General features: G+C 38.5%; 1 protein-coding gene across 1 annotated transcript in view; it reads left to right on the forward strand.

Moving 5' to 3' along the window:
* Window positions 1-13,222, forward strand: part of LOC126194768 (protein turtle-like) — a 914,596-nt gene that overhangs the window by 821,604 nt on the left and 79,770 nt on the right. The window contains exon 11 of the mRNA XM_049933054.1: window positions 10,106-10,377. Within this exon, the coding sequence (XP_049789011.1) occupies window positions 10,106-10,377 (272 nt within the window). The remainder of the gene's footprint in view (window positions 1-10,105; window positions 10,378-13,222) is intronic.

Below are 13,222 nucleotides of genomic sequence, written 5' to 3' on the forward strand. Positions count from 1 at the left end.
CAGCTGTTTAGTGTGGAAGGAGCTGATCTAGTAAGTGCAGTGGATTCAAAAAACGAAATTGTAAAGTTACCACAAAGTGACACTGAGACATTAAAATCCAAAATATTGACCATAAAGAACAGACATTATAGATTAATCCAAGAAAAACAGTCCTATGTGTGTGAAATCTGTAGAATAGAAATACAACAAGACTGCAAAAATAAATATGCTCACACAGATTTTAAAAACTATAACTTATCCTGTGTTTCTGATGCTACCACAATAAATCCAGTGAGACAAAAATCTGTAGATAAATATAGATTTTTGTGATAGAAGGTAAAATAAAACAAAAGACCATAGCAATACAATGGAAAGGAAATGAATTTCTTACAACTGGCAACTCGCTACAGAGAAATATCACTGCCCAACTGCAAAATTGATGTGTGACCTGGAATTAGAATGCAACAACTCGCCAAATATTTTAGAAATGTAATAATTGCAAATCCACCAATTGCAGAAATAGATTCTGAATCCAAATGTAATTACACTAATGTGTTTGTACACATTCTTTATGAAACAGTAGCAAAGAAGAAATTACTAATGAGACAAGAAGCACAATTCATTTGGGAAGAATTGCTAATGTAGGATCCAGGCTCGTACTGACTGAAATCATAAAAGGAGGTTAGAGAGTAACAAATTTATGTCCAAGGTAAACTGTGCACCCAAATATATTTCTAGGTAATAAATGCCTATGAGAGTGTTTCATGCATTTAAGTAGACTGTGGTGTATAACACACTCAATCAGCAGAATGTTTACATGTACCTAACAAAATCATTAGAAATGATGGAAACTAATGTGGTCTGATGGGGATGAAAATCATAAGCACCACCTAAACAGGAGACAATACAGAATATACTCTCAGAATACAGTCCAAAATATGTAAGTCATGAAAAGGAAACTTACATAAAAGTACCACATGAGATTATCCAATACACTGGTAGTAAGGATCTAGAAGCAGAAGTACTCTTAAGTGAAATACAATTAGACATATTATGCACCAGTGAACATGGTATAACTGAAAGTCAAGTAGATAATCTAACAATAAAGGACTATATCTTCTCTAATTACTTCTGTAGATCTAAACATCAAGGCGATACAGTTTCTGTATAAATTAAAATAGGCAAACTTCTAAATACTCCAAAGAGTAAAGGTGTGACATTATCTGTAATTAAAGAAGAAGACTTCAAAATTACTGGCATATTGAAATATGACTTACGAGTGTTTAGTGTGTACAGATCACCAGGTGGCAAGATTAACATCTTTGTGAAAGGAAAAAAGAAATTGCTACCTTACTTTGCAGATGAATATGAAGAGGAGCATTGATATTGTGAAGAATTTAATATTGGCATGGGAAAAGTATAAATACAAGATAAGATTTTGAAGAATTGTTAATAAAGTACAATGTGGGGATATAACATGGGGACAACAATACCTGCACCAACAAAAGTGACTTCCAAAGTCAGACACTTCATTACTACTGTTAGTAGTGCGATGATGTTCACGTGTAGTTCAAACAGAAATATCTGATCATAATGGACAGTTGTTCTGCTGTTGAGAACCGATTACATAGTATTAGTATCAAATTGAACAACCAAAGAAATTGGGATCATCAGTAAACCAAGTATTAACAACTTTAGAACAATATTAAGTAGGAAAATCTGGAATTAAGCTCTGCAGGTACAGAATGTAAGGATTCCTTTATTACAACAGTTAAATACCATTTTAATGCAGCATTCCCCAAAGTAAAGAGACAAAAAAGCTGCAAGCTCAAACACAATTGATTACTACTGAAATATTTTTAGAACAGCGTATGAAGTTGCAGGGAATGAGACAGATGGGTGAAGCTGAAAACTATGAAATATAACAAAAAAAGTATAGAAAAATTATAACAGAGGCAAAAACAGCTGCAGTTAACACCATCACAATGAACACTAAAAAAGATGGTCACACAGATCGAATTTCAGAGGTAGAATTTTTCCAGAAAAACTGAAGATAATCAGGGTCATGCCAGTGTACAAGAAAGATGACAAGGAAGACCCCAACAGCTACTGTTGTTTATCTGGACAAACATAACATTTTGTTCCATCACAGATGGTTTCAGAAAGGGTAAATCTACAAATGGCTCTGAGCACTATGGTACTTAACATCTGAGGTCATCAGTCCCCTAAAACTTAGAACTACTTAAACCTAACTAACCTAAGGACATCACACACATACATGCCCGAGGCGAGATTCAAACCTGCGACCGTAGCGGTCACGCAGTTCTAGACTGAAGCACCTAGAACTGCTCGGCCACACCGGCCGGCCGGTAAATTTACAGAATCAGCAATTGTCAGTCTGGCATGATACATTATATAGGGTGTAGGTAAAAAATGTGTCTCTCCAATGTTTTTGTATCTCTTAAAAGCATTCAACACCAGTGTCTATGGAATACTGATAGAAAAACTGGAAAAGTACAATAGAACCACAATTAATTGTCACTTTTGGGACGAAGGGTGGGGACAAAGACACAGCAAAGGTAGTATAATCAGAGGAAAATGAAACAAGTCATTTACAGAGCTCAAAACAATGTAATAAATCAAAATTAGGAACAAAACATTACATTTCAGATAAAGGGAAAGAAAAACAAAGGGTAAGAAAAACAGAAAATTTTAGACTCTAGTAGTCTGCTTAAAAAAGTGTAAAATGTTTTTATGTTCCAGTTTCTTAAATCTTGACTCTGTGGCTGCATCTCATCATTTCTGTGCCCACAGTATGTCCATAGCTGTAGCGGTTGGCTGTTGTCCCAAATATTTGAGGGCAATCTTGAATGCATCCTTTCTGCAGAGGTGCTGATCTTGTCTTTTTCCTTTTCTTCATCCTGTGATTCCTCATGGAAAACAGGATTTATGTTGTGATCATCTTCATATTCTTCATTGGTAACAACAGCATCATCACCTTCTGCTAACTATTCCTCAACATCAGTAGGCTGGATATCATTCTGGAGAGTTTGGAAATCATTGACTAAATCTGCTATGTCTCATTAGTTTCTGGTAGTTCTTGCTCCTGGTTTAGGCTAGGACTAACCATCTTCCTTGATTTTTGTAGAATTGTTTTCTTAAGTTCTTTGCAAGCTTGAGGAAGTATGTAATTTACATTTTTTATAATGAGGCTTTTCAGTTCTTTAAAAAGATCACTACCATTTTCTGTTCTCTCTAACAAAGTGCTGACACATTTCTTCCTGTAATGTCATTTTAACCACTCAGCGACTCCCTGGTCCAGCAGCTGTATTACTAAAGTCATGTGGGGTGAGGGGTGGAGGACTTAGCTTTTATGTCGGCTTGTTGAATTTCAGACTCAGAGGCATTACCTAGCAATTCATTTGCATGGGGTGGTAGGTGTTTAAATTCCAAGTACAGCCAGAACAAATGTACCAAAAAACCATTCTTGTAACAAATTACCACTCATCTAAGCACTATTTTTTAACTTTGTGATAAACAGAAAGTGCTGTTTTGTTGAATATTTGCCAATTACAAACAATGACAATTTGTGGTCACCACTTGTGTTACTATATGTTGTAGTGGTCAGCCTGTCCTTTGGTAGTTTCGTGGCTGTGGCAGTTGCATTCTTTGAAGAAAGAGTTTTTTGCAGGAGCATTTTGTAGCTTAGCCCATTCTCATCAATGTTTTGTAATTACTCAGCTACCAGTTATTGGCTGAGCCTATTTTTTCAGTGAACTCCCTATGTATATCACCAGCAAAATGTTTTTGACTTAAAATAGCAACTTGCCTAATAGCCCCCCCCCCCCTACCCCCACCCCCCAGCAGTTTGTGGTGCATCTCAAAAGCTTTTTCTCTTATGATAGAGCCTGAAAATGGGATCTCTTTATTTCTTTCTTGACAAAACCAAAACCACACATGGTCGGATAATCCAAGGAGTCAGCTAATGAAAGGCCAGATAATAGTGGTTCTGCTGCATGGCATTCAAGCAGAAGTGGATGCAATCATAACGATGCAACAGCAAGCAGTATATATCTGTAGGGAACTCGTGCCACTCAGAAATCAAAGCCATTAAAATTTAAAGGTTCAATAATGGGGGCATTGATGTTTAATCTGTTTTTTAATGATACAGGAGTTGAAGAGAAAATGCAGATAACCTGATAATAGTGAACTCAGTCTACAATGTGGAACAGCTTGAGAGAAGAGCATATATTTCTGCAAACATCACAGCTCTGTGACCCATGGAAAATGAACTGGTTATAAGCCTGAAAAAGACTATATACACTGTGTTCAGAAACAGAGGTAAGTCTGTGCATATGGTCTTAGAAGAGAATGATACAAAACTGGAAGAAGTAGAATCCAATAAAACCTTGGGTATTACTGTGGATAATGAGGTGAAATGGAAACAGCACATTAATTCTCTCTGTAAGGAACTCAGCTCAGTCATATTAATAAAGAAGCAAGTATCACAGTACACAGACAAACAGCTTCTATGCACAGTGTACCATGGATTCTTTGAACCATACCTGCACCATGGAGTGACAGTGTGGTGAAACTCAAACATTCAAGAAACGAAAAGTGTGTTCACAATATAAGAAAAGGCAGTTATGATCAATTTAAGAAGAAGGACTTCTGAAGCATGAAGAAACTGCTTTAAAAATGTAGGAATCTGAACTTGTACATTTTTGTATGTGCATAAAACAGTAATATGCAAAACAAAAGATAGTTCAGAGTGTATTACAAATGATAGTGTTCACACCCACAACACATACAGGAATAAGAATATATGAAGTATACACCACTGAATTACAATGTTTGAAAAAGGACCTCAGTACTAAGAAATAAGTTACTAAGAAGTCTGCCTAAAACCCACATAATAATATAGGTGCACATATACAAAACACATGACAGTGTCTGAGAAATTGCCGATTGGCAAGTGCGCATGGCAAATCACCTTACAACTCTGATACTGGGGACATGTTTGTGTGCACTCCCAGTAGTCCTTTCTCCATCCTAAGTCGTACAAACCATTGTGAAATTAGTTGGATAGGCTCCATAGTAACACAGATTGTGAAGAGTGCCAAAACATGGTCAATAGGAGTGGGCACGAACTTCCCTACGAGTCATCACTGGGAATGCCAGTGAGTTTTAACTTCAGCTCTGAAGTGGCATCGCTGATGAAAGTCTTGAGCTCTTGGTCTTGCTGCTGGGCCCTGGCTAGTTCCAAAACATCTGTAGTTTTCACATCACTGTTGATGTGCAAAAGACAGTCGGCCACCATATTGTCAGGGCCAGAAATGTGTTTAATGTCCATACTAAATTGGCTTATGAACCCAACATGATTGTACTGCTTAGGAGAGCAGTTGTCACTATTCCACTTGAAAGTGTAGATCAATTGTTCGTGATCCTTGTAGAGCGTAAACCCTCTTGCCTCGTGGCCAGCAGTATTTTACCACCTCCTACACAACCAGGAGCTCATGGTCACATGTGCTCACTTCTGTTGTGATGGTGACAATTTTTGTGAGAAGTACACTAGCAGGTGCCATGATCCATCTGACAATTGCTGCAACAACGCACCGGTAGCTATTTGACTTGTATCCACTACCAGAGCCAGAGGTGCGCCAAACTTGGGATGTTCCAGCAGTGCCACATCCACCATTCACTGCCTTGCATCCTCAAAGGCCAAGCTCATTTGCCACTGACTAGTGCACTGACTTTTAACTTTGGGCTGGTAAGTGCCACATTGACTGATTCTTGCAGTTGTGCTGCACACAGTAGATGGCAGCAGTAAAAGTTTTCCATTCCTAGATAGTGGCATCATTCTTTAATTGTAGTCAGTCTTTGAACTTGCAGTTTAGTCAGTCTTGAAACTTGCAGAATAGCTTCAACCTTCTCTGTTAATGGTAGGGAGCCTGCAGCTGATATGTGCTGGTCTAGGAATGTAACTTGGGATTGTCAAAAAACATCGTTGGCCAATGTTTGACACCACACCGTACTGTCCAGACATTTGAATACCTCTTTAATGTGCTGGTAGTGTTGGTCCTTGGTGGCCAAATACACAAGTAAGTCGCAGAGGTAGGAATAGCAGAATGGTAAACCTTGCTGGACAGAGTTGATAAACCTCTGCCAGGTTTGAGCCACACCCCATAACCCAAAAGTCATGAATTTGCTCTCGAAAAGTACAAACAGAATAATAATCACTGCCTTCAAAATGTCTTCCTCTGCCACAGTAATCTGCATATAAACCTTGGCACAGTCCAAAACACCGAGTATTGTCACTCAGTGTAACATGTAATTGTAGTCCTGCAATGGTGGCATTGGTCAGGAATTGAGTGTGTGATAATCACGACACTGGTGCCATGATTCTCCTTTCTGTGCAACAAGGTATAGAGGAGATGACAGGGGGGCTACTTAACGGTCAAATTATTCCTTCCTGAAGCACTGTGTTGACACCTGCCTTGGTGATGGGCAGACGATCAGGTGCCCTAGGCCTGCAAGAATCTGGTGGACTGTCATTGGTCTTTATGTGATGCATCGTATCGTGTGGCACTTGTGTAAGTGTGCCAGAAGGTCAAGTCAACACATTGATTTAGCAGGGGTTGTACTCCTTGTCACACACTGGTATCAGCTTAGTGCTGTGCACAACTGCATCTCATTGCAACCCTGCAGCCATCAGACCAGTAACACCATTGACCAGCTGAGCATTGGACATATCAGGTATGAAGTGGTAATATGCCAAGAGATCATAAGGCTTCCATGATGTCAAAATCGTAGTTGAATGCTCAGCATAGCCCCAAATTCTGTTAAATCCACTGAGTTTCGTATGTGGAGATGGATGAGTTATTAGCAGTAGAGAAAGAGAATGCTGTCAGCAATGTGTAACAGTGCACTGAAGTGCGAGGTAAGATGCTCAAGTCCAAACCAGTGTCTATTAGGTACTTCTGACTGGATTGTCTCTCACTGATAAACAGCTGTTGTGACTTCTTGGCACAGCTGGTTGCTCCTACGACCAGCTTCACTCGCATTTAAAACGTGCAAGGGGCTGTGCACTTCTGGGACTGCTCTCTGAACTTGTGGTGGTACCAGTACGTGCGGTGTTCCATGTTAGACAACATAGTGTTGGATGACAAACAGCTCTGTGATCTTATGCGGTAACACCATGTACAAGACTGGTACTGCCTTGGGACATAAGCTTGCCAAACTTTGTACACAGCAACTGTACCTTCTACACCAAATGGTCAAAATCTGCACACGACTTGGGTGGCCACTGTTGTACTACCACCCGACACTGTCACTGCACTAACCTGAGAAAGTGCAGTGGCCTCCTGGATGCAATCTGCAAGTTCTGCATTGTTGTCCAATAAAATCTCTGTCTGTGACACTACAATTGCTTTGACCTGCTACAGTAGTGAACTGCTCCACAGGGTCCGTAGCAACTGGTCCAACACAGTAACTGTATCCACCTTGTTCCATAAACAATGCAAATACTATGATAGCTTGTGATCACTTATGTGTTTCGGGCTCAGTACCTGCCATATGTTTCCCTGTTGTGATACTGCAACTGTCTGGATTAATTCTGATTTAAGTTTCTCATACAAGTTTTTCTGCAGTGGTGCAGTGGTGACATCTTGAACCTCAGTGGCTAAACAGTGGTCACGCTGGCTCACGATCAGAGTGAATTTTGTCGAATCAACTGTGATTCCCGTGTAGAAAAAGCCTACTTCCACCTGTTCAAACTGCAACACAGGATTGTTAAACCAGAAGGTCAGTGAACAGACTGCTAGCCAGGACACCATTTGTTCCTCAGGCATCTTATCAATCAATAAATCCAGCAGAGTCTTAGCTTTCAATAGCTCTGATTCTTTGGCTCAGATCACATCAGTATCACCACCTTGTCACATAAAGTGTAACCTGAGCTGACTGACCTTCGAATATATGTCCAGTCTAAGACAGAAGTTGAGCTGGATTGACATATCTTTATTGTGTAAATAACTGGTTGCCTACTAGCTAGTTAATAGGTCGTTACAGGCAGCAACAGATTATCAGGAATGCTCAGATAGTAGCAAAAACATTCCTGATCATAAGGATAATTCAAATGAACAGAACTGGTTACTACTGTAACCTGGAGTGACGGACTGTAGAGAACTAAAACTAAAAGAAAGGAACACACAAAACATAAAATTCACATACCAAGGAGTAACAACACATAGAAATCATATGCATGCATAAAAAACACTGCACCACTGATGGCTGACATTGCGCTAATTGACATATGCAATCACTTGATACAACACACGTCCAACACGATCACACCAGGTAAGCGTAACATGACTGGTTGGCACGAACCTTGATTTTTGGCCACGACACATATAGTAGATGCTATAACATAACACCAAGTTTAAAAAAAAAACTCACGGTCTATGTGGTGGAAAATAAATTTTACGGTTTTAAGGGTACCTATTATGTTAAATTTGTACATATTGTTCTATATAATGAATGATATTAGAGGTTGTAATTTTTGCTCCTTAGGAAATAAATGATGAATGTTTTCTGTTTTTGACATGTGCTATATTACATATACATTTACTGTACACATTGAAATCCTACAGGATCAAATAAAATTCAGCTCAATTCAGTTCAACAATTCTATGATCAAACCTATTGAAATTTTTCCTTTCACTCAAATACATTATCTGGCATATATACACATTAAAGGAACTTGTCATTCTTTATATTGAATGTATGTTCTGTCTAAAGTCATCCTAAATTTTCCTACATCAACTTAAATGTGTTAACTTGCTTAATGGTGCAATGGGCCTGAAAGTGGAAGGTGACTTGGAGGGACTGATCTTATTTACAACTGCAGGCAGGTAAAACAGTGAAAAGGAAATTTTAAAGTGAAGGTTATGTTCATAGATAATTCACTAACAGCATTCTATTAGTGGCTTTCCAACAAAGAAAATACAAAGAGAAACATATTAGCTTTGTGTCTTTATAAAATAAGGGCTAGTGTGTGATAATCCAAAGGAATGCTTCAAGAAAGTTTGTATGACAAAAAAGGTTCTGAAAGCATGTGCTGGTGAAGAAGTGCAGTTGTTCTCCCTATGGAATTCTTGTGCTGAAAGTAGAACAGAAGTTAATGATAAAAATTGTAACACTGTGATCAGATTACATAGAAAAGAAGTATGTAGTATGACAAACAATGTTAATTATTGATAGATAATGTTAAACTCTCATTTCTTTTCATTTCATAAACATCACCAAATTAATCATTAAAATTGTTGCTTCATTTTATATAATTTCCAAACATTGTTAATCAAACTGTGGTAATACTGCTGTTACTTGTAAGCATTGTGTAGTGTGAATCAGAGTCAAAGCTACAAGGACCATCAATAAACATTTACTTTTTTTAGAACAATAAGCTTCTTCTTTTGTTAGCGAAAAAACCATGAAGAATAGGGACACTACAAAGAGGAAAGGGGACAACTTTTATGTGACTCTTGATTATTAAAGAGGTACTATGCACAATGAAACGTGAAATCAGCAAGTGCATTCCAACAGACGAGATTCAACTTCCCTTCTATTTATCATAACTGATCTTGTAACAGTTTATCACTTAACTTTTTAAGAGGCTGTCCTTTAATCTGCCTTATCATTTTTGTGGAGAAGTGTTATTTCATGCATGTATATTTATTTTTGTATGTTTCTTGTAAGAAATTATCTACTGGAACCTGTACATAGCTTATAAATTTTTTGCTCACCTCCTTGGGTGAGTCCTGCTAAGTACCATATTACCAGATGAAAATTTTCCTTTATGAAGGGAATGGAATGTGGCTCACTCAACCAAAGGGAAAAAATTCAAAATGATTCTAATATATTATAAACCTATGTCAGCTGTTATGTACTGCTGCCTATTGACGCTTTAGGCAGTGTATGAAGAAACAGTCAGTTGGAAAGCCAGTGTCTTGTAGATGTGTAGGGCCATTGACTGTATTTTAGTGTATAGCCTATGTTCGTTTTGCCTTTGTCAAATGCCAGAAGTGATTACCAAACAATTATGCCTTCTAAAGAATGTTTTCTTTTCCAGCGAGATGGATCACCACTGCAACGGAACCGTGTACGAGTGCAGGGGGGCAACATTACAATTGAGGGCCTGCGGCGTGCAGATTTTGGATTCTACCAGTGTGTAGCTTCAAATGAAGTAGCGACAATTGTCACAGTGACCCAGCTTGTTGTTGAAGGCACGCAGCCACATGCTCCATATAATGTCTCAGGCAATGCAAGTGAGTTTGCTGTCACATTGCAGTGGCTTCCAGGATACAGTGGAGGATCTGGATACAAGCAGGAGTATACTATCTGGTAAGTCATATTGTTGTCTGCTACATGACAAAGTATTGCTCCTGTCTCATTGAGCTCGTTGTTTTCTCCATTTATGAACTTGTTTATTCTTTTGGATACTTCTGCTTTTCTGTTGAATTGTTTACCCATATATATAATTTTTTCCACAAATGTGTGCCCTTCAGATTTATTTCAATCCTTTTTTTTTTACTCTTGCTATCAGTTTTGTGTTGTGAAACTGCTTTATCCATTCTTAGTACATCTTTACAAAAGCTCTGTAAATTTGATGTTTCCCCTATCTCTTGCTAGGTACAGCTATCAACCCCTCTGAAAAAGTTTATCTAATATATTTGTTTGTTGTTTGAATCCTTGTGGATATTTTCTGTGGTATGTTATTTGTGAAATGTTATGACAAGGAAAGTTGCTACTCACCATATAGCAAAGATGCTGAGTTGCAGATAGGCACGACAAAAAGACTGTCACAAATAAAGCTTTTGACCGGTAAGGCCTTCGTCACAAATAGACCACAGATGCACTGACATACACTCATGCAAACGCAACTCACACATGCATGACTGCAGTCTCTGGCAACTGAGGCTACACTGTGAGCAGCAGCATCAGTGTATGATTGGAGTGGCGACTGGGTGGGAGTATGGAGGTGACAGGGGTAGAGAGAGGGAGGCATAGTAGGGTAGGAGTGGCAGACAGTGAAGTGCCGCAGGTTAGACGGAGTGCTGGCGAGAAGTGGGGGGGGGGGGGCAGAAAAGGAGAGAAGTATAAAGACTGGGTGCGATGGTGAAATTCCAACACTACACAGCCCTCATTCCACCATCACACTCATTATGGGTAGAAATGCATCCCAAGGGAAGAGCACCCACTTTAAGGTTGAGGTAAAAGATCTTTGGCAATATAGGTTTCAGTGATTGAAAGCACACAGGCAAGTGGGAATGTTCTGTGTGTAATAGTGTTTTAGCCCCACATTTAAGAGTGTATGCTTGGTGTCTATGCTACAGGGTTGCTATGGAAGCAAGTCTGTAGGCCTGCATACGCAAGTGATACAGATAATGCGAGTTGTTGTAGACAAAATCACTGCTGTCTTCAGTGTGAATCTAAAACACTAGCATGGATAGAATATTGCCACTTGCATGGTGTCTTCTCGTGTGTGGTCTCAATAATTGAAACCAACATTGTCAAAGATCTTTTATCTTCACCTTCAAGTGGGTGTACCTCCACTGAAATGCATTTTTGACCATATGTCCACATGTCCTTTCTTTGCTCCTTATCCTCTCAGGAATCATTTCCTGCAGTTTGTCCCCAGTTTGCAAAATCATGAAAATACTCAGATATTCAAAAAGAAAGCAATTGAGTATCTTATTGACCACCCCTTCTGTAGCTTATCAGAAACTTTGACTCAGGAATGTAAAGTCTGCTTTACTCTATAACATTCATGTAAAGGAAGTCTTGACTTCATCAGTAAGTAGAAAGCTAATAATGTTCTGTGTGAAGTTACATAAATTCTTTGTTTGAAGTTCTAGATGAACAGCAGCTGAGCAGTAAAATAGCTTATTTTCTCCTAAAATACATAAACAAATATAAAGTAATCCAAAAGTAACAATTGTGGATAGGATAGATTGCTACTCACTGTAAAGATGACATGTTGAGTTGCTGCAGTCAGACACAACGAAAAAGACTGTTCACATTAAGCTTTCAGCCAAAGCCTTCATCAGAAAAGGAAAACATACATGCATTCACACTAGCAAGAACATCTCACACAGAAATGACTGCCATCTCTGGCTGCTCAAGAAAGACTCCTGAATGCCTGTATGTTTCTCTTTTAAGATGAAGGCTTTGGCTGTAAGTTTAATGTGTAACTGTCTTTTCATTGTGCCTGTCTCCAGCTCAGCTTGTCATCTTTACCGTGATCAGCAATCTATCCTTTCCACAACTGTTGATATTTCAACATGAACTTCCCATTCTGTGATTAATCCAGAAGTAATTCATATAATTATCTTTTACCACTAGTCATGATTTATTGTTAATGTATTGTACAGAAGAACCCTGTTGCTTCTTCTTCTTAATACATAACTTGACTCGTTTCACATTCCTGAATGCTCTCCCTCATGATGGTGTTTAGAGAACATGATGTGCGAATGACTGAATGAATAGAACAACTAGTAAGTCACAGTATTAAGCAGAAAATGCAAACATTTTCATTTAAGAGTACATTTAAAATGCAAAAACATTTTTCCAAATAACTAATTCTAAATCTACTTTTAACCCAAAACAAATGACCAGTTATATATGTAATTTGTGGGTGACAGCAGGCGTAAAATTTAAACTTTAATAATGAAAAATGTGATTCTTATCTGTGTAGTGGTCAAATTAATTTCATAGAGAAAAATAATGTTTGGTCTTCATCAGTTTACATCATAGCCCTGTGGACATCTGTAGAAAGAGAGAAATAAATTGACCAAACTGTTACAGAAAAAGCTTTGTAGCCATGAGATCATCAAATTCAATTTGACAATATTATGAAAAATGGTAGACTGCTACTCACCATATAGAGGAGACTTTGAGTCGTGGACATGCACAACAAAATGAAAGCTAAACATATGAGCTTTCAACCAAAAGGTCTTCTTCTAATGTGGAAAAGACACACGTATTCACGCAAGCACAAGACACACGCACATGCGCATGCACACATACATACATGTACACGTACACACACACACACACACACACACACACACACCACTGTCTCTTGCCGCTGAGACTGGACTCTGTGGCCAGAGACAGTGATCAAGAGTGTAAGTGTGTGTGTGTGTTTTGTACATTAATTGTGCATGAGAAGGAATACAGGGTCACC

This window comes from Schistocerca nitens, chromosome 7, assembly GCF_023898315.1.
Source record: "Schistocerca nitens isolate TAMUIC-IGC-003100 chromosome 7, iqSchNite1.1, whole genome shotgun sequence".
NCBI classification, from domain to species: domain Eukaryota; kingdom Metazoa; phylum Arthropoda; class Insecta; order Orthoptera; family Acrididae; genus Schistocerca; species Schistocerca nitens.